We start from the raw sequence: 22,239 nt of genomic DNA on the forward strand, positions 1-22,239 counted from the left end.
GGCAAAATGATCCTGGGCCCAGACTCCTAAGAGAAGAAGGTCTGGGTCATCCCACTAGGCAAGCAATGCTGACCAAGAGAAGTGCTGGTTGAGGGTGAGGAGAAATCTAGAATAGGTGCGGGAGAGAGAGATGATAAATGTTAATTATGGCTTCAGGTCCAGTCTGCAACCATGAGGACTATAGCTTGTCATTGCTATCTAACCTTTTTGTTGATGTTTTCCTTTTTTTATTCATTGTTTTTTAAAAAAAACTTTGACCAGCCACTATCCTTGTGGCATAGTGGACTTAACATGGGACACAAGCTGATATAGGTGGAACAGGGGTGAACAGGAGATGCTGGTGGTTGCTTCAATATATCTCCTTGATTTACGCCCAGAGGTTTTCCTTTAATTGAGATACAATTCACACATAAAGTTCACCCTTTTAATGTATACAATTCAGTGGTTTTTAGTATATTACAAAGTTGTACAACCGTCACCACTAATTCCAGAACATTTCATTCCCTCAAAGAGAAACCCAGTGCCCGTTAACAGTCACTCCCCTTTACTCCTGAGTTTGCTGGCCGGCAGCTCCCATACGTGTCTTCCCAAGTCCCTTTGCCTGTGGGCACGCTCTGGCTCTGCGCGAGCTTGTTCCTTGTGCAGAGCAGGCTGGATATGGCAAGGAATGAATACCTCAGGACTGACACTCAACCAGAGAGGGGAGGGAAGTGTGCACGATGCCCCTCAGTGGAAGACTTGACAGGTGTTTTCCATAGTGTCTCAGAGGGTCCCCAGCAGCATTGAGCCCCACTTGCCCATAGTGCTGACTCTTTCAATCTGTCTCCATTCCTCAGTTTCTCACAGGATTTTCTGGAATCGCTTCCCAAATAAACTATTTGACCCAAATCCTTATCCTAGGATCTGTATTTGGGAGAACCCAACTGAAAGATTTGCTTACATGAGAGAAATAATATCTTGAATTTCTAATGGCAATGTTTTAGAACATAGACATTTACACATAAATAGAGAGAAATCATTAATGTCAAATTTTTGCAACCCAATATATCTAAAAGCACCAAGCATTTAAAATTTAAACATCTGTATAAATCCTTTTCAGTTAATCAGAATGGAAATAACAGAGGCTTTATCAAGTAGGATTACATATTCAATGTACAGCAATATTTCCCTTATAGTGAGTTTTATAAGACATAAGCAAATGATAATTTAAACATTTAATATAGACTCAAAATGTACATAATGATAAAAACTAAACACTTAAATGTCAAACAGAAGAGATTAATAACAAAAACCCTTTATATTTTATTTTTGTCAACAAGAAGTCTGTATTTAGCAGGAGCCTTGAATTTTTAAATAAAACCAGAGCTGCATTATGATAGCCACCAATGTCTATACAGCTTAGCACATTAAAAGTTTAATCGAGGCTTGAATCAATGTTCTTAGAAATCTGAAATATATAGACTAAAAAGGCTTTCTTTCTCAGTTAAATGAGATAAATCTTAAAGCTGGGAAACTACTTAAAAAAAATAACTTAAAGCTGAATTTTGTTGAGTATGAGTTTAAAAAAACCAAAAACCAAAAAACAGTGACAAAACCAGAAGCACTAAAATGTGTTTATATGTGTGAATCATTTTGATGCATGTCAAAGAATATAATATTTGTTTATCTTAACACTGGGCATAGTCAGGTTTTAAGGTTTCAGAAATACTTTTGAATTTATTACTGAACAACTGGAACATCTTATACAGAATATTTCAAAGTTGTTACCAAAAAACTAGTTGCAACTGTACCTAGCAGTTTAGGTTCTGAACATACCTTCTTTCCCTACTGCCATCAAACTGAGAAAGGTATAGGGAGAAAAGAATTAAATGATTTCTTAAGGACATACTTGCCAGTTAGTCAATAGTTCTGCTTCTGAATTATGTAGAACATCCTGGTCCACAAATAATGGAATGGATTTCCAGAGACAGTATCAATTTTGGGCTAAAGAAATACAGGGTGACACTGAAGCCCTCAGCAAAAGCTCTAAAATGACATAGAAGCTAATGAATGACCTAAATATGGAGAGGTAGGTGAGGAAATAATATGTAGTAAATGCTGGCTTGTTATTGGAATTTTTTCTCTCCTTTCTCTAATTCATTCATCTTTTTCAGACCGCCTTCTATGTCCTTTGGGGAGGAAATTATCTTACCCTTTTTCATTTGTTCCTTCAATATGTTCCTTCAATACAGCCTACAAGAAGAACAATTAATTCAAGGCTAATATTAAGAGCTTGAATAAAAATAATAATGAGCTTTATGCTGGGTTCTCTTCTCTGTGAATAAAATCTTCATTTGTAAGAGTGAGCTCTCTTAGATGGTGTTCATTTTAGAGTTTGACACTCTTGCTTTTGGAAGTGGGAAAAATTACTAAATATTACTGTGTGAAAACTAAGTGCTCTCCTCCTGAGGTATTACTGCTTTATGGACTTTATCCTTACAGAATAGCACTGCATTACACAACTACAGGTCTGACGCCCAATTTCTAACGATTTTATTCAAAATCACCTGAGAAAAAGCAGGCCCAATGGAAATATAATTAAAACCTCTTGAAAATGCAATTACTGTCGATGCACATAAACTATAATTAAAAGTCCAATCTGAGGTCTGGTAACTGGTTTTATGTTGAGTGTACATCTTTTTTAAAGTGTTCTTATTTAACATGTAATTTACATGAGTATCCTGGAAACAAGTATAAAAATTACATTTATTTTAAGTCCAGATACTTTCTAAACTGAGGAAGTACAGGATGGCTCTGACTTCTCCATCAATCATCCAGACTCACGATAAGTCATGCTACAAAACATGTCTGAACCTCCTCTGATAAACAGTAAGAGACGAAAGTGAATTGAATCCTCACGTTTACTGCTGTTCATTTTCCTTAAAATTGGTAAAAATGCTGCCTTATACTAGATAGTATTCACATCTTCAAAGAATTCATTCATACATCTTTTGATGATCAAACAGAGTAAATGAATTCAGATTTCATTTTTAGAAGTAAAAATAAGGTCTATTCATAATAACTATCTTTAATAACTATTATTTATTTTTACCCTTGGGGAATGCACAAGCATAGACACTGTCAGCATCTTTAACATTTATTAAAAAGATACACTCTTTATACTAATGCAAAAGGATAAGACTCTTCTTCCCACTCCAAAAATCTCTTCTTTATTGTAAAGAATTCTTCACTGCATTCAAACTAAGACTCTGGAGCACTCGGCAGCGAGGTGTTTGGGATGACTGGCCAGAATCACTTGTTTTTCTCTCTTCTCAATTAGACAACTGAAAATAGGAACTTTAGTTCTAAATATTAGAAGCAAAGTCTAAATATTAGAAAAATAAGGAGAGAGAATAATGCAAAATGCTTCCAAAAACATGAGGTGAGAGACATCATCTATGTTCATGTTGTGGCAGGTTCAGATGAAATCTTCAGTTTTTAATCTTCAGGTTCATATCTGAAGATATAAATTAAGAGCACAGTGTCATAATACTTTTTGTTGTTGTTGCTGTCATCATAATTACATACTAATTGCAATTAGTATACTTGAAGCACCTCCAGTGACTAAGCCAGTATATATTTTTCACTTAAAATTACTGCTATGGTAGAAGTCAGATACATTCAAGGCATCATGACGGTGACTCAGAGGGGATTACTGTATCAGGTGGGAGGATGGACCAGATAACGTCTAAGACTCCAAGTCTCTATATTCAGCATTTAGATCTGTGATTAGCTTAGTATAACTATCTCAATTGTCAGATCGACACAAATAGCTGATATGACTATGTGAGTAAAGGGTTAACAAACCCCCTTCTCTAAAGACAAATTTGATCTTGAATTTACTTTATAGCTCTGTTCCCCTGGAACTCTGATAAAGGTAAAATGTCAACTGAGTTTCTAGGTAAAACCTCTGATGACAAAAATGACCGCAATTGGTAGACTATACCTGCGCAGGAAGACTGTGAACAAGCCATAAATACAAGGCGGGAGCCACAGCTTTAGGTTTCCGTCTGTGCAGTGAGTTCTTATAACTGGACGTGTCCCTAACTGAGCATTATGTAACTGCTACAAGAGATACCAATCCTACGTACCATGGACTTCTAAGCCAAGCTGGCTAAGGCACCCATCTGCGTGGATCTCATCCTCTCCAACCTAGATTGTCACTTGAGGGCACAGTAAGACCAGCTCTTGAACTGCTGTGAGGAAACCACTGAGGAGAAATGCCTAATGCTGCTCTGTGAGCTTGCTGTGTTTCCTGTCCGATATCTTGCTGAGTGAATCCATTGCCAAGAGTAGCTTATTGTAGTTGTGTGTGAGTCTAACGGTCTAGCTGAACCTAAAAAGAAGACTGGGAAAGCCTTACAAATAAGGCCAGGCTGAAGCTTCTTTGCTTTCCTCACACTAAGGTTTCTAGACTAAATGACTGTGCAATTACCAGCCTAACCTCTCTAGACACAAGCTTAGATTAACAGAAAACAAATATCAGCCCAGCGGGAAGATAAATCTGAAGGCGGGCTCAGCGTAGCTTACTTGGCCAGTCTTTTCCTCAGGTCTTTGATTTGGTTGTTCTTCTTGTTAAGAATCTCTTTCATGTTTCGATAAGCTGCGGTTTGTTGAAATTTCTTCTCTAATTCCTGCTTAGTGAAAAATGTCAGCCCATTACTAAGAAATAGTTAAGGAAAAAAATAACAAATGTGATGAAAATATATATATTTTTTGTTCTAACTTTACAATATTTTGCTTTTGTTATTTTCTAATTTCCTTTCAAATCATAATTATGTAAAATTAAGACTACTCAAACTTTAAAAACATTCTTTCAAATGAGAAGCCAATAAAATTGTAACATTTTCCCAAGTACAATGTTTGCAAATAACTCAAGCATACTATGCCATAGACATGGGGAATCTATTTGAATATTAAACTAATATTCAGGGAAAATAAGCATGATATTTTTCCAAATCCCAAAGTAGTGTCAGTATTTTAGGGAGGAGGATTTTTAATTTTGTTAAATTTCAGCTCCCATATTCTTAAGAGTCAAATCCCTAAAGTAAAGAATCTAGCTCTGTGCATAACACTTCATATAAGTTGTAAAAAAGGTATAGAAATCCTTAAAAAAGAAAGTCACCCCTCCCTCTGCCAGGCAGTAGGAGGAACAAGCAGCAGAGCAACACAGGGGTGCAGCATGGGTGTGGGCTGCCTGTAGAGGAGCATTTACCACACCAGAGCAGAGAAGCTTTCTTATTTCATCATAGACACTTTAGTACCGAAAATGGAACCAGTGCCCATTAATGATAAATCTTTAAAACATATATTGGCTAATACCTTGAGAAAAAATAATCTGAATTTGCAGTTGTCTAATGTTTGTCTTAGTCACATTTGTTTCTCTATACTGTGTGTATCAGTTAATTGGACGTGAACAGACAAATCCCTTAAACACTATCTTCTGACCTTTTCAGCCATGCTCAGCTGCTCCTGAACCCTGAGTAGGTCATGCTTGGCTGTTGCTAGATTCTCCTCCAGGGACTTCTGGTTTTCTGTCTTGTCATTAAGTGTCTTCTGAAACTCATTCTTTAAAGCAGCAACTGTGTTTTCCAAGTCACTCAAGTCTCGGGCCTTTATAATATCCTATGAAAAATAAATATGTGAACATAATTTTATGTTGACATTTTAAATACTAACTGCTTTAGAATGGTGATTCAACATCGTAGGATATCAAAGAAATGATACTGTGTGCTGTGTGTGCACGCCAGCCTCCCTCGCTAGCATGGGTAAATGCTAGCCCCTTCAGGGTTGCCAGCAGGCACCCAGTGTGCAGTGTCTGCACACTGAAGACCCTCAGTAGTCACTGGATTCCAAATATATAAAATACGATTTTCCCAGTCTGAGAGAAATGGGAGAGAGGTGAGATCCTAAAGTTGACAGTGTTGTATGGACCAGAGTTGGGATGGCAATTAGGTTTCATTTTGACAAATCAAGTTAAGAAAATACTGATGAAGAATTTTGAATTCTTCAAAATGATTGAGATGGAAAGAATAATAAAATTAATACAATTTATATCAAAAACTTAATAGACATGTTTTAGCTATTATTTACAAGAAAATATGAGGGCATAATTAATGATAACTGGTTATATGGTTTTCTAAATTTATAAGATTTTCACTTTTTTATATTAATGAGATATGCACATTTTGGTATAGACAACTGCAGCATAATAAAGCAGCTAAATCTTGTTTTTGACTGGATAAAATTGATGATAGAGAAAAGAGTTGTATTACTATGACAGGAAAATGGTCTATAATTGCTAAATATGCAGATGAAGCAGTACTTTCAACAAAATAAAAAATTCTTGCTCATTTTTAAAATCTGGTCTTTAAAAAGATTTTATTTCATTGCAACTAGTGAGGGCATGTGTCCATTTTGCTTTTGTGTGCAAATCTTAGAGTAAAATTGGAACAAAGCCCAAAATGGCTTTTAAACAAATGCATCATCCAAAAATGTCTGCAATTGTTTTACTTTTGAGAAATTATAGGGCTGTTCTGAAACATTCAGCTCTCTGTTTTGTTAATCTATGGTCCCTGGCATATAAATGGTTGAAAATCACATACATCTTCTTTTGGTTTTTTTAGCCATATAAGAATTATCCTCCTATTCTAAAAATATCTACAGATGAAATGGTACAATGTGTGAGATTTGCTTCAGAAAATCATGAGAGGAGGGAAAGAAAGTAGAGATGGAGACGAAACCAGACCGGCCATGCAATGATGACTGGGAAAGCTGAGTGATCAGGATGGGGGTTCATTATACCACTCTCTCTACTTTTGTATGTTTCAAATTTTTCACAGAAAAATGTTTAACAAAAACCTAATGAAATAGACTTTGGGATTGTTTATAGATATTTACAATGACAGTACAACCAGAAGAAAAGCCAGTGGTGCACTGAAAATTTACCCAGCTGGCCCCACTCACATGAAATCATGTTACAGCATCTGTACTCAATGGAAAGGCCACAGGAGACAACCGTGCACACTATGACTTCCAGCAGGCAGAGAGACATTCAGTCATGACACTCAGATATGCTCGAAGAACTACAACACTAGATTTCACTGTACTACACAGAGCTGCTAAATATAGATGGATCTGAAGATTCATAATGAGTAAATTCATTCTACTTTGTCACTCATCAAAGGCAAACTTAAGTAATGTTCAGTATTAAAAAACCCCAATACAAATCAATTAACTAAAAACTTTTCCTTTCTTCATTTCCTTTTTTTCCCATTGTAATTAGACATCACAATGAAAGGGCAATAAATTGAAGAATATCTTGCGTTTCACTGAAATCCCAGGACACATGAGGCACGTGAACTGTGTATCTGCCCCCTCTGACCTGGAGGAAGGATGGAGGGAAGGGCACTGGTTCTCACCTGGCCTTTCTTGGGCAAAGATGTCCCAATGCAGAACAACAGTGGCATTTATCTCAGGGAGTGGCAGGGAGAAGGGTGTAATGAACAGTGTCTAAGACTTAAGTTTATAACTTTATTCTGTTTAGAATGTGTGAAAAAGACAGCTAAAACTTGTGTCACCTTTTGATTTCCTTGATCAAGCTGTAAATCTTGCAGTGCTCTTTCTAGTTTTGACTTCTCATCCAATGCATTTGTAGCCTATAATCAAATTTAAACAAAACACATTCAGTATTTAATTTGTAGGTAGCTCTTTCAATAATTTTGTTTAAGGATTTCTCAGTTACCTGTATTTCAATGGTCTTCAGCCTTGACTTCAATTTCTCATTCTCTTCTTGAAGTCTTAAAATTTCCTATGTCAATAAATTCAAGATTTATTTTAACAAAATATTGTAATGCTTGAAATTAGTACTTGTTTCACTTAAATTTTTAATTTTTAAATTAAATTTAAATTATCTAATAGTCCCCAAATCCACATGCCCTGGTTATTCGTAATATCCCAATTTTGCCCAGTCCATCAGCCTCAATACTGTTAGTCAGCTTTGCCTCTAAGATTTCTAGTTCTTTCTCTTTCAGTCTCTCAGACACACATTTCCTCTTTCAGCCCTCTGTTCTCAGACTTTTTCCAAAGTCCCCCTGCCCTGCTATCTCTCAGCTAGCTGGCCTGCAATTCCTGGGTCCATTCTCAGCCTCCACTGCACACTATTTCCACTTATCCTGGAAACACCATCTTCACCATTTCAGTGCCCTGTGCTCAAGCCCCCAAATGGTTCTGACTGAGCAGAGGCCAAACACCTTTGCTCTTATGCAGCCAACACGAGAGTCACTTATCAGTATAGTCTTATTTCTCACTATGCTCCAACACACACATTGGCCCAGTCAGAGAGCACTGAGCTCTGCTGCGAGTCATGCCACTCTCTGTCTGCCTCTGGCCACTGCCCATTCTGTTCCACTGCCCCACATGCCCCTTCTCTTCCCTCTGACAATTTAATCTGTCTTGACCTTCAAGGCCCAGCCCAGGTGTCATCTTATCTAAGATCCTGTTCTTATCATTTCTCATCTACACGAAACTGCTTCTTCTCTGCTACCCTGTGACGCCCGTGGCACACAGGAAAGAATTCTCCTGTCTCTTTCTAGAATATTAGTTCTGTCTTCCCAATGAAGTTATTACTTTTTGAGAACAAGGACTAGGTATTACACTGCATTTTTTATTTCTAAAAACACTTAGCATAATATTAAGACTATAGGAGTCACAGTATTTATTTGTATACTGAGAAATAATTTATTTGTATACTGATAAATAATTTTTATAAACTTCTTTTAAAAACCTTCATTGTATAAAAATATTTATTTGTATACTGATATGTTTATAAACTTCTTTTTAAAAATCTCCATTGTTATCACAGATCACAAACTTCAAATGTCCATCAATAAACTCAGTCCAAAGTTCCATGCTCTTTCCTTTACCATGAAAACATGTGATCAAGAACTGCTTCAGACTTTCTAGAAGATCAGTATGCCCTCTTCTGGCCCACTGGGCACCATTAGGTAAAACTACTGTGCCAGACCAAAGTCTGAGTCAACCTCTTTCCACCTTTGTTTCTCTACCCTAGAGCTGTTCAGACAATGAGAGGTTTTCCTTTTTCAAAATGATGACTACATTACCTTATTGAGGAGTTCTGCTGTTCCACCTTCATTAAGTGGAACAAGTTTTGTCTTTATGACATCTATGATGGGCTGAAACAAAATTAAAAAAGCAAATTAAAATCAACACAGAATAAAGCATGTACATATATAATCATTGAACACCTGCACTTTCTAAGTGGAAGACACTGTATATAAACATATCCGCTGGGATGTCAGTTCCACAGGTGTGGAGATTTTTGTTGGTTTTGTATTCTGTTACATCCCAGTGCCTAGGACATGCCTGACCCACAGTACCCAATACATGTTAGAGATAAAAATGAAACCCATCCTCCTCATATCTTTTATTTATTTATTTGTTTGCTGGTTTATGCATGGTGGCTGGCCAGTGTGGTGATCCAAACCCTTGATCTCGGTGTTACAAGGCTGAACTCTAACCAACTGAGCTAACCGGCCAGCGTGGCCCCCCCATATCTTTTTTAAAAATACAGATGGAAGGGAAAGGGGGGAAGAAGGGAGGGAGGGAAGGATGGAAGGAGCTCAAAGCCAGACCTGATATAGATCCTACCATCTAGGAACCGGGATTTTAATCAGTGGGAGCTAAAACAGAGATTTCTGCATGAACTTCAGACTCTGAAAATAACTGTAATATTGGTGAGGATTTAGGCAGCTACCCTACAGATGAAGAATAACTTGGCACAAATATTCTGGAAGTTTAGCAATACATATTAAAAACAAAAGAACCTTAGCCAGAAATATGTCCCAAAGGAATAATTGGAAAATGTTTTGTATGTGTATGTACAAGGATTTACCTCAGCAGTATTTAACTATCCAACAATGGAATATTTATGGTGCTTCTATAAAATGGAATGGTAAATGTTCACTGCAAATAATGCAAATGATTAAAAAGAGAAGTAGGGAAATAGGAAATTACTGGTATAATCTCTACTTGACAGATGAGGAAAATGAGACTTGGCCATCTCAGGTAACCTGCTCAGGGTCACATGGCTAGGGAGTGACAGTGCCAGGATGGATACTCAGGTCTGGCTGACCCCAAAGCCTGTGCTCCGCAACATCTGACGGAGAGTTTACATGACTGGTATTCTGACTTGACAGCAGTGTGTGTGTGTGTCTGTGTGTCTGTGTGTGTGCCCTACATGTATGTGTGTGTAGGTTATAATACACAAAAGTTTTTCATAGTATCTTCCAAAACTTCTTTTGCCTGAAAATCTGAGAGGCAATTTTTGAATTCTATTCTCAAATTGAATGCTTTTCCTTGAAAGTTCTCATCTGGATCTTGGAATGTTTTGAGTGATTTCAGGATTTTAAATACTGGTTATTAAGACATGGAATTAGAATGACCAAAAATTACCTTTTTATTTGAAGACGTAAATTCTGCTTTTTCAAATTCTGCAACTTGTTCTAATAATTCTCTGGAAGACAAAAACAAATATTAAAAATTATTCATTTAAAATAGGTTTGTATCACACATAAGAATAAAATCACCAGTACCAACCTATTACATGCCAGAGAGAACAGAGCAAGATGGATAAAACTTTACCACATTAAAAATACTTAGTTACAAATGGTTGAGAATCCAACTGCACAAACTCAAATTTGAATCATCCACATGAACTAGTATTTTTCACCTACTAGGCGCACAATGTATATTGCTAGAAATAAACTACAATGTTAATACAATGAGTGAAATTTGTAGTCAACTCTATTTCTGAGGTCCTGTGAGGAGATGGCTCTATTACGTAATATACATTGTTAGCTACTAGGTATTCAAGGAAGACAAACTGATTTTTAATAGAGTAGCTGTAGAAAAAATGAAATTAGTCCACAGTATCTACTGAAAAAGAGTATCACACATTCCCAGGAAAGACTTGGTGTGGGATAAGCTGCCTAATGGCTGGCAAAGGTAAATGAGAGCTGACTGTATACAAGCTCACAGCGACCGGCAGTGACGGCTAGCCTCACCTTCCTCAGACATCAGCTTCTCAGAGTTTTCTAACCAGCCACCTAGTGACTGTTGCAGAAGTTAAATGATTTTCCTTTCCTGCCTGTAGGCTGTCCTTGCTGTTCAATACTCTCCACGTGACCCAACATGCTGCGACTGTGCTTAGAGAGCAGTTGACAGGGCTTGGCAGTCAGTCCTTCCCGATTTCTAGCATACCTTTTCTCCGAATGACTTTCAACTTCAATTTTACCGTATTTTTTTGAAATTAATGAGCTCTTTGGTATTGTTGACTATAAACTTTTTTTACATTTTATGTTTCCTATTTAAAGATGATAAATACATAATTTTAAATGTAATTACTTAGAATTAAACTTCCAATGCTACTAGTCTGAATTGATGGTATTTATTATATTTGAATTAATTTTTCAACTGTGTCATAATCTTTGTTTCTTAGTTGACCTATCTATAAAGACCGATTGTAGTACTGACCAAGCTAACAAAGATGCTGTAATGAATAATTAGCCTGAAAAGGAACTTCATAAATCTCAAAAGCCTTTATGATATCCTGCTACAGTAGAAACAGAGAATTTTAAAAGGATGTTGAGAAGTACCTAAGAGATCACACAGTGACTGGATGCCTTACTGCTACACTTCCCAACTTTTCTCACTCTCCAGCCCCAAGAAAAGCAGCAAAGACCTTCACTAACTTTGAAGATTATGCTTGGCCCTCTATTGTCACAAATGCAGGTATGAATGTTGTTACCTGTTTTCAAGTTCAGAGATGTCTGTCTGTAGCTTAAGGTACCACTTTTCAGCTTGAGAAAACAGCTGCCGCAGGAGTAGCACATTGGTGTAGGCAGTGTTGATGAGCTCAGACTCTACCTCGCTATGAACCACAGTCTGCAACCCGTTCAGGACTTCGGAGACTTCATCTATGGTGAAGGTCTCCTCCACCAACCTGAAAAAACAACCGTGATCCCAAGCTTGAGAAATAACAAAAACAATTTACAAAATACAACAACATTAAGAAACCCACATTCCATGTCATCTAAGGGATTAAAGGATTACAGTGAAAATCTCTCTGGGAACTATTTTCTTTATTAATAAAACAGAAAATATTTAAACTCTATTTTTGATACAGAAACAATTAAATTGTGGTTAATTCTTCAAATGTGCACATCCTTTAATGCAGCTAAATGCTCAGAAACATTCCCCAAACCATCCTCTACTTTTTTCTTTAATTTTTCAGTATTAAATGTTTTTTACTTCAATCTCCACTAAAATTAGTCTTATCACATCTACTAATTTCAAAAGTCACCTGGAAGGTGTAGTTTCTTCTATTATTTCTCCAGCATTTTAATAATTGTATGAACTATTCACATGTTGGTAAATGCCTGTGAGAAATAAATGTAATTATATACTGTTTCTCTTAGCATTCTTGAGACCCAAAAGAAAAAAAGCTTAACTTAAAGCTCCACTGACTACTCCACAAAAATGAACATCATCAACACAGGCATTAACAATCTGTTCTCACACAGAGAATGTTTGGGTCAGAAGGGAACTTTAGAGCCATCTTCTTCAATCCCCTATCTTTACAGATAGGAACACAGGCTTGGAGGGTGAAGGTGACTTGCTTGCAGTCCCACTGGGGATGACTAAACCCCACGATTATTTTCAGCAATCTCAGCAACATGCCCCAAAGCTTCTGTGTGCCTCCTACTTTCACTGACAGCTTCACAGTAACGCAGTCCTCTCCTCTTCCTGCTTCTGCCCTCCAAAGTCCCTTATCCATCAGACTCTCAGATAAAAGCAACTGCCCCAACCTCAGCTTTATCTTCTTCCTCTCTTCCAAAAGTACATAATCAAACAAGATCTCGTTTCACTAAAGTCTTATAGTTATACTCAAGCTAACAGTATTTGACTTATGATTCTTGAACATTTTGTCTAGCCAGAATATACCTGCTCTAAAAAAATAAAACTTTAACTATTTTTTATAAAAGTCCTTATTAAATATATTAATAATCTCTCTATATTCTTAAACAGAACATACCATGTTCTCACCAATTAAATTGTTGCTTTCATCTGCTGGGGGGCTAGGAAACCAGACTATCAGATTAGTTTAATGGGTTGAACAGATAACGGTCTAAGGCTGGTGGCCTCTACTACTGAGCAAAGTTCATGGCTTTAGGACAGTGGCACCTCACTTGGAGGTATTTTTCACTTATGTCTACTTAATATTTAATTATCTTCCATTATTGGTCCAATCAAATTAATTATCTCTTGCTACAAATCAACTAACAATTTTGGTACTAGTCACATGTTTTTCACGATTTCCTGCTATTTTCCCATCTCCTAATTCTTCAGTATGAACTACATAGGTGTTTTCTCACTAATTGCCACGTCTTGTGGCTCTAATCTTTCAATTAATAACTCAAGTAAAGTTCTGGAATCTTCAATACGGCAAGCCAATCATTAACCCACAAGTCCTTAGCAATTTCCTGATTAAACTTTGCTATCCCATAATTATCATCATGTGCATGTCTGATAATAGATTCATTGCTCCCACTACAATCTAATTTCTTGGGTTTCATATATCCACCAGGCTTAGTGTAGCTGCTCGCAGTGAGTAACTGCTCATGATAATCCCAGGAACAGTTTGTTATGTCCTCTGCTACAGCATCCCCACATTGGCTACCAGAAAGGATCCACGTTCCCATTTGGTTTTCTTAGAGTCCTCTGGTACCTGCTCTCCTTGAGGTCTTGGAAGCAGGAATCTACAGTTTTGAGTCTCAAGCCTCTCTTTGAACGAGCAAAACGCATATAATTAATAACTTCATTTTGATGGTGCTCATTTAGGCCCAACTCTGCCTGAAAAAGAGAGGAGTAATTTAATTGTTAAGTCTTTAAGATTTGATAAAAGAACCAACAATGAAAATATACAGGATATTCTATGCTACGGACTGCTAGATGTCCATCGAATTCTGTTTTTCCCTTCTTTCTGGCGGCATGGCTGCCCGGCTAGATGATACTTCCAGCCCTCCTTGCAGTCAAGTGTGGCCCCGTGACTACTTGCAGCAATGGATGTGAGCAGAACAGATATTGGCTATTTCCAAAGCCTGGGCCTTAAGATATCGGGTACACCTTTGCCACTCCCTCTTCTCTGGAACCTGGAAGAGGTGGTGAATCAGTGGAACTATGCAGACAACATCAATGCCCAGGGGTTGGGGGAGCACAAGATGAAAGGGACCTGTGTTTCTAACTCATGGAACAGCACTGACCCACTCGCCTGAGATGAACAGTGAGATGGCTGTTAAGTGAGAGAGAAATAAACTTCTGTATTCTTTAAGCCACTGTTTTTAGGGGTCTCTATTACAGCAACTTAACCTAACTCCATCAAATACAGCTTTAAAAAGTATACTTGGTTTGGAAATGGCCATTAATTTGTCTTTATTTTAAACCAGATGAAAGCTTGACAGATATTTAAGAGGCAAGCCCAAGAACGCAGGACTGTCAAAGAGTAGAACAGGTCAACTAAAAGCAAGGCTTCAGCCATGTTACTTGGAGTTGTAATTAAGAAGTTGCTGATGTACTTTACCAAAGCAATTTGAGTAGCATATGCATTTAAGGACTAGATGACAGAACGGAGATAGCAAGAATAAAAGGGAAGTGAGAGGGAAACCTATATGCTACACAAATGCAATGTGTTTTAGTTGCATATGTACCTGACTTGTGACTAACGAGACGTTTCCTCTAGGCATTTTTTTAAAAAAACAACTGAACACCTACATTAGAGACAATGTTATCTCTTATATACAAATCAATATGGGTGAGAATATCCCAATTTGGAAATACAGTCACATTTCACTTAACTATGAGGATACATTCGGAGAAATTTGTTGTTAGGTGATTTCATCACTGTGTGAACATCATAAAGTGTACTTACACAAATCTAGATGGTATAGCCTACTACACACCTAGCCAATTGCTCTGACCATCATCATATATGCGGTACATCATTCACCGAAATGTCATCATGCAACTTTATCTCAAAACAATGTAGCAAACAAAACAAATAAACCACAAATTCTCAATCATTCTTGTCTGTGGTATTAAAGCTATACTCTTCAGTCCTTAAGACCCCCCAAACTCTTTCTCTAAACCTGTTTCCCAGGATTCTACTATATGAACACTCTTCTTTAGCCAGCCTAGACTGCCCATCAGCCCTGAATCATGACTTAAAATGTCCTGCCTTGACTTTCACTCATGTTACCCTTATCTTTGCCTAAAAGTAGCTCTCCACTTCTATTCAAACATCTGAATCCTACCCAGTGGTGTGCTGGTACAGTTTAACAACAGGCTTTCTGGGTAGGGGACCCTGATGTGTAGCCCTTGCTGATTTCCATGATGTAAATACTTCCACTATCGCCAATTTCAAGCTGCCAATATAACGCCACTGAATGCAGAGGTGAGAAGAAATGCACACAACTGGCTTTCACTAACCACTACACGCAAGTTCCACCACATCACTGAATTCCTACCCACTGTTCAAGGACTGTTTTACCTACTCTATGACACCTCCCAATGTACCCTCAGTGACTCTATAGTTATGCCTTCCTCCAAAAATTAGCATATATCATGTCTGCTACTTATTTGGCACCACCAAAGACTGATTTCTACTTAGTGTTAAGGTGGTACTTCATTCTTTTTTTCAGATGTTGCTCCTCCAACTAGATGGTAAGTTCCATGAGGGCATGAATTATGACACCTGGCACAGTGCCTCGTGAAGAGTGGGTGGTCAATTCATACGTGTTAATTACTTTTTCTCCTGTCAAGGAGAGTTAAGATTGTCCGAGGACCAAGAAGAAAAAAATTACTCAAAGTGAGAAGGATGAACTTTGGGACTAAGGACAGAAAAGTTCCTAGACTGCAATGGATGGGAGTGAAAAAAGGGAGCAGAAAGCTGAGTTCAATAGGAGAAACAGCATCAGCCTAGGAAATGGCTATTCACAACCTTTGCTTCCACATGTATAGTACATGTACATAGGTCAAATCACTAAAGAGTTGTTACTCCGGCCCATCTACCAAATGACCTGGAAAGCTGCTAGTTTTGAGTGGGGCTCAGAATAGGAGAAGGCTCTGCAGCAGGTCCAGGCTGCCATGCAAACTGCTGAGCCCCTTGGGCTGTATGATAGCGCAGACTCAATGGTCCCTGAGGTGTCAGTGGCAGATAGGGATGCTGTCTAGAGCCTTTGGCGTGCCCGTAGAGGTGAGTCACAGTGGAGACCCTTAGGATTTTGGAGCAAGGCCCCATCATCCGCAGATAATTACTCTCCTTTTTCGAGACAGCTGTTGACCTGCTATTGGGCCTTAGCAGAAACTGAACGCTTGACTATGGGTAACCAAGTTACCATGCAAGTTGAGCTGCCCATCATGAACTGGGTGTTATCTGACCAGCAAGCCATATGGTTGGGCGTGCACTGTAGCGCTCCATCATCAAATGGAAGTGGTATATATGTGATCGGGCCCAAGCAGGTGCTGAAGGCAGAAGTAACTTACATGAAGAAGTGGCCCAAATGCCCATGATTCCTACTCCTGCTACACTGCCTTTTCTCCCTCAGCCTGCACCTATGGCCTCATGGGGGGGTACCCTATGATCAATTGACAGAGGAAGAGAAGATTAGCGCCTGGTTCTGTGCAATATGCAGGAACCACCCAAAAGTAGACAGCTGCAGCACTACAGCCCCTTTCTGGGACATCCTTGAAGGACATTGGTGAGGAGAAATCTTCGCAATGGGCAGAACTTCAGGCAGTGAATCTGGTTGTGCACTTTGCTTGGAAGGAGAAACGGCCAGATGTGCAATTATATACTGATTCATGGGCTGTAGCCAATAGTTTGGCCAGATGTTCAGGAACTCAGAAGAAACATGGTTGGAAAGCTGGTGACAAGGAAATGTGGGCGAAGAAGTGTGTGGATAGACATCTCCGAGAGAGCAAAGGACGTAAAGATATTTGTTTCCCATGTGAATGCCCACCAAAGGGTAACCTCAGCAGAGGAGGAGTTTAATATAATCAGGTGGACAGGATGAGCCATTCTGTAGATACTAGTCAGCCTCTTTCTCCAACCACCCATCACTGCCCAGTGGGCTCATGAACAAAGTGCCATGGTAGCAGAGATGGAAGTTATGCATGGGCTCAGCAACATGGACTTCCATTCACCAAGGCCAACCTGGTGACAGCTACTGCTAAGTGTCCAATCTGTCAGCAGCAGATTCCAACACTGAACCCCCAATATGGCACCATTCACCAGGGTGATCAGCCAGCTATCTGGTGGCAGGTTGATTACAATGAACTGCTTCCATCATGGAAGGGGCAGCATTTTGTCCTTACAGGAATAGACACTTACTCTGGATGGGGATTTACCTTCCCCACGTGCAACACTGCTGCCAAAATGACCATCCATGGTCTCACAGAATGCCTTATTCACCATCATGCTATTCCACACAGCATTTCTTCTGGCCAAGGAACTCACTTCACAGCCAAAGAAGTGTGGCAATGGGCTCATGCTCATAGAATTCACTGGTCTTACCATGTTCCCCATCATCCTGAAGCAGCAGGCTTGATAGAATGGTGGAATGGCCTTTTGAGGTCACAGTTACAGCACCAGCTAGTTGATAATATCCTGCAGGGATGGGGCAAAGTTCTCCAGACGAGAAATACAAAATACATCCGTATTTTGTATTCTGTAAAACAGTACCCAATAAATGGTACTGTTTCTCCCATAGCCAGGACTCACAGGTCCAGGAAACAAGGGGTGGAAATGGGAGTGGCACCACTCATCATTACCCCTCATGACCCACTAGCAAAATTTTTGCTTCTGTTACTGAGACTTTATGTTCTGCTGGCCTAGAGGTCTTAGTTCCAGAGGGAGGTATGTTTCCACCAGGAGACACAACAATGAACTGGAAGTTAAGGCTGACAATTGGCCACTTTGGGCTCCTTGCCTCTGAGTCAATAGGCTAAGAAAGGAGTTATGGGGTTGGCTTGGGTTATTGATCTGGACTACTAAGGGGAAGTTGGACTACTATTCCAAATGGAGGTAAGGAAGATTATGTCTGACACAGGAGATCTCTTAGTACTACACATGCCCTGTGATTAAGGTCAATGGGAAATTACAGCAATCCCATCCAGGCAAGACTACAAACAGCCCAGACTCTTCAAGGAGGAAGGTTTGGGTCACTCTGCTGGGTAAAGAACCACAACTAGCTAAGGTGCTTGCTGAAGGCAAAGGGAACACAGAATGGGTAGAAGAAGAAAGTAGTTATAAATAACAGCTACAACCACATGACCAGTTACAGAAATGAGGACTGTAATTATCCTCCCTATTTTGTCAAGAATATGTCTGTGTGTGTATATTACATATATTAAGCATTTATCTTTGTTTTTGTTCCTCTTATTCTTTGTCCTGTAACATAAGATTTATTGACTTTATATCAGTATTTAAATATTTTTAACTTTACATCATAGTATTTACAGTTAAGTCATGGGACATCGGGAGAAGGCCCTCACCAGATGTGTTCCCTGGACTGTGGACTTCCCAGACTCCCAAACTGTAAGAAATAAATTTCATTTCTTTATAAATTACCCAGTTTCAGGTATTTTGTCATAAGCAACAGAAACCTAATACAGAGAGGAAATGGAATAGAGGAAATGTGACAAAGCACTGGATTAAAAACCAGGTTTAAGTCTAGCTATGCAACTACCAACCTGTGTAACTGTTACCAGCTCAAGTCACTTAACTTCACTGGCATCACCTTTACCATCTGTTAAATGAGGTAGCTATAAATGATCAGCTGTAAAATGTTTAGAAACTATGGAAGGTAACCAAATGGGGAAATCAGAATTTGTTTGAATTTTGTTGCAGAAATTCTCTATTAAAAATTGTAAATGGGAGCTGAAAACACATAACAAGGAATCCTACCAGAGCATTACCAACCTAGTGTCTCAAAACTGTGCCTTAAAGTGTGTGGGGGTGGGGGTGGGGATGCTAGAAGAGAAGGGGTTAATGTACCAGAAATGGTTCCCTGTTCCTGACCATGCCCACAAATCCATACACAGTTTTACTATGAGAAGTACAAGGAAGAAAATGTAATGATAAAAATGAGCACAATCTAAGAAAACCTATCATATACTGACTGCTTTAGCAAGTTCTGCGCTTTGTTTTACATGCATTACTTCATTTATCATTTTAACAACCCCAGTGTAGTTCTTATCTGCAATTTACTAATAAAGAACCTAAGTTTGACTCCAGAGTGTCGGTTGTTAACCAAATTGACAGAAAGGAATGACAGCTGATAGAACAGAAAGTAACATATCAATTTTTTTGACATCACCATCATCATTTTTTCAACTCATTTTCACTGTTTTAGGGAAATCAAGAGAATGAGTGGGACAGGTTCTAAGCTCAAAAAGGGTAGGGAACGCTCTGTTTTGTTCACAGCTGTATACTCAGCTCTGAGACAATGTTTGGAATACAGTGAGGGCCAAAATAGGAATTCTGGTTGCTGAGGAATCTCGGTAGTCCATTTAAGTGGCGCTCTCAACCCACTTTCTGAATACTTCAATACTACGTACTGTTCTAAGTATGATTGCTGTTTAAGCTGGCATGCTATTAACCGCTGGAGGTCCTAGTGGTCTTTTCTGAACAGGTCAAAACAAAGAAAAGGTCACCCAAATTTCCTCAGCTGTAAAATGGAGTGCTTGGATTCTTTAAGTCGCTTCCACATCACAAAGTTGGATTCAATTAACTACAGAGAGTGAATTCGTTCTCCCTCCTCGGCTCGTTAACGTGTAACTTTACGCTGCCAAAGGCGTGTGTGCGTCCGCGCGCGCATGTGTGAAAACTTGGAGCTTGGACTAGAGTGCGAACCTGCCCCGCGCCTTTAGCTGGCAGCGCTTCCGTCTGGCTCTCTTCACGCGCCACCTGAGAACTGCGACTTGGCCCGGGCACCCCCCAGGCAGGAGCGAGGAACGAAGCGATGTGGTGTAGCGAGGCTGCTAGGAGAGGGCTTCACCCAGGATTATCCCGCAGGGGCGTGGGCCGAGGTCGACCGAACCTCCCGCGCCGGCGCACCCTCCCTTTCTCGGGAGGCCCGGGAGCGGGGTTCCTCAGGCCCGCTGAGGACAGGCCATCATTCCGGGCCCACCCGCTCAGCGTCTCCAGCCCCGGCCGCTGTTCTCTCCTCGGCGCCAGCGGGTCGGCTACTCACCATGGCGGCGGACGGGAGCTGGCAGCCTAAAGGAGCGGGAGAGGCCAGGCAGACCCTTGCCACGCTGTGACCACCAAGAGTGGATGGAGCGCCGAAGCAGCGGAGGAAGGGGAGGTTGCTTGGAAGCCTCCGGTTGCTAATGGGAACGGAGGCACGTGGGCCTACAGCTATGCACTTTCATTGGTCCTCATGATCACGTGACAGGAAGTGCCGTGTGACTGGCCGACCGCCGCATGCGCATTGGCTTCCAAAGGCGGAGGTCCCACCTTTTCACGCCACGCTAACTTTGGGGACCCGACTGCTGTTGCCAATGGTAACGGGAAGGGCGAGGCCGCCTGAAGTCCCCAACACGCTTGCGCGCCTCTGGGAGTCCGAGTCTGGATTGCCGGAAAGGGCTCGTCAGGCACTTCCCGCGGCCTTGGCGCCCCCAACCGTGGCTTAGAGGGCGGCCTTGGCGCCCCCAACCGTGGCTTAGAGGGCAGATTCCAGACCTTGAACCGGTCTCATGGGGCGTCGGGCGGGCGCGGCCCAGACGTACTTTTTCTCTCCAGTTGTTCCTACCTGAGCGTAAAGGTGGCTGAGACAGGCCAACAACACAGGCGCTTCCAGGTTCCTAGATAAGAGCTTCGAACGATCTCTCCCCGACTCATTATTATTTTATTATTTTCTCATATATTGCTGCTAAAAGTCTCTAGCACCCTTTCCCTTTAAATAAATTGCAAAAACTATCGGTTTTCTCAAAGCACAGTGCATTTCAAAAGTTTCATTATGCCTGGAATCACTAGGGAAGCTTGTTGAACAATAGCTTCCCTGGCCTCACCCTTGGAAATTCTTATTCAAGAAGTCAATCTTGGGTTCTTGGAATCTTCAGATTTTACTGACGTTCCAGGAGGCATCACGAGCCACTCTTTAAGAAACACTGTCTTAGAAAAGACAAAGGTGTAGGACGAGATAGATTATTGCAAATACCAGGGGCTCAGAGTTCTTCAGTCATGATCCAGAGATGATGTGCAGGCAATTGCCCATGGAAGGATCTCGAGCCTCAGGGACAAGAACAGCAGACAGGCTTCTGTGTGTAACCTGGAACACTCCAAGGCATGGAAGGATGGTCTGGGGCCTTGGATTGGCTATGCTCAACTTCACCTTTGGTCAGGCTCCCTGCCCTTGGCCCCGCAATGGCATCTAGGCAGAATCTCTGTCTCCTTGCAAGGTCCATAAGGACAGGTTCTCTCAGCTCCCCCATAGTGACTCTCCTCCAAGCTCAAAATTTCTGTTTACCATGCCACTTTTCACATTTCTGTTCAGTGAGTGTTTGTTGAATTGGTAACAATGGTTGCCATTGTTTAGTGCCTACTATGGGCTAGATACATTTCATTCCTATAGTAAATTCTCACAGTATTTGGTTCTTATTTCAGTAGACACCCATTGTATTCACGTAGTGAGGTCACTTTAACAGTTGTTGTGGATGCAAGATACAGAAGGAATTTCATAAAAACTTTTATGACGTACAACAGAGTTGGTCATCAGTTTGCACTGCTGAAGAAACAAGTGTATTTTTACACAGGCAAAATCCTGTGCTTACTAAGTGTTATTAATTCAGGGGGAACAAAGGAGTGGGTGTATAATGCAAATATTTCGTTTGTGAAGATGTTTGTGGCTTGGGGATTTTTTAAAGTTGTTCTGTTAAACTGCATCAGCTAGTTATTTTACTTTAAAATTCTATTTTAATCTAAAACCTTCTGTACCAAGGAGGTTATAATATCACTGTTTGCCAATCTACCCAACAGAGTTGAATGTTGTTGCATAAGCTATCTAAATAGTGTCAGCAAATATGAACATGTATTTTCAGTCTTAAATTGATGAATTTGGC

At 39.9% G+C, this 22,239-nt stretch overlaps 1 protein-coding gene across 1 annotated transcript; it reads right to left on the bottom strand.

Annotated features, from left to right (window-relative positions):
- Positions 1 to 3,062: 3,062 nt before the first annotated feature.
- Positions 3,063 to 20,501, bottom strand: LZTFL1 (leucine zipper transcription factor like 1). The gene is made up of 10 exons (XM_063114566.1): positions 20,370 to 20,501; positions 13,847 to 13,971; positions 11,867 to 12,061; positions 10,513 to 10,573; positions 9,162 to 9,233; positions 7,784 to 7,849; positions 7,620 to 7,697; positions 5,488 to 5,664; positions 4,570 to 4,673; positions 3,063 to 3,496 (listed from the first exon to the last, which is right to left on the bottom strand). The coding sequence occupies exons 1-10, from the start codon at positions 20,370 to 20,372 to the stop codon at positions 3,478 to 3,480; spliced, it is 900 nt and encodes a 299-aa protein (XP_062970636.1). The 5' UTR covers positions 20,373 to 20,501; the 3' UTR covers positions 3,063 to 3,477.
- Between the last annotated feature and the right edge of the window lie 1,738 nt (positions 20,502 to 22,239).

This window comes from Cynocephalus volans, chromosome 11, assembly GCF_027409185.1.
Source record: "Cynocephalus volans isolate mCynVol1 chromosome 11, mCynVol1.pri, whole genome shotgun sequence".
NCBI lineage: Eukaryota > Metazoa > Chordata > Mammalia > Dermoptera > Cynocephalidae > Cynocephalus > Cynocephalus volans.

Coding starts and splice junctions, on each gene's coding strand:
- LZTFL1 (XM_063114566.1), bottom strand. Junction 7,850..9,161: donor CAGCAGAACTCCTCAATAAG/GTAATGTAGTCA, acceptor TTATTGACATAG/GAAATTTTAAGACTTCAAGA. Junction 4,674..5,487: donor AGCTGAGCATGGCTGAAAAG/GTCAGAAGATAG, acceptor TTCACTAAGCAG/GAATTAGAGAAGAAATTTCA.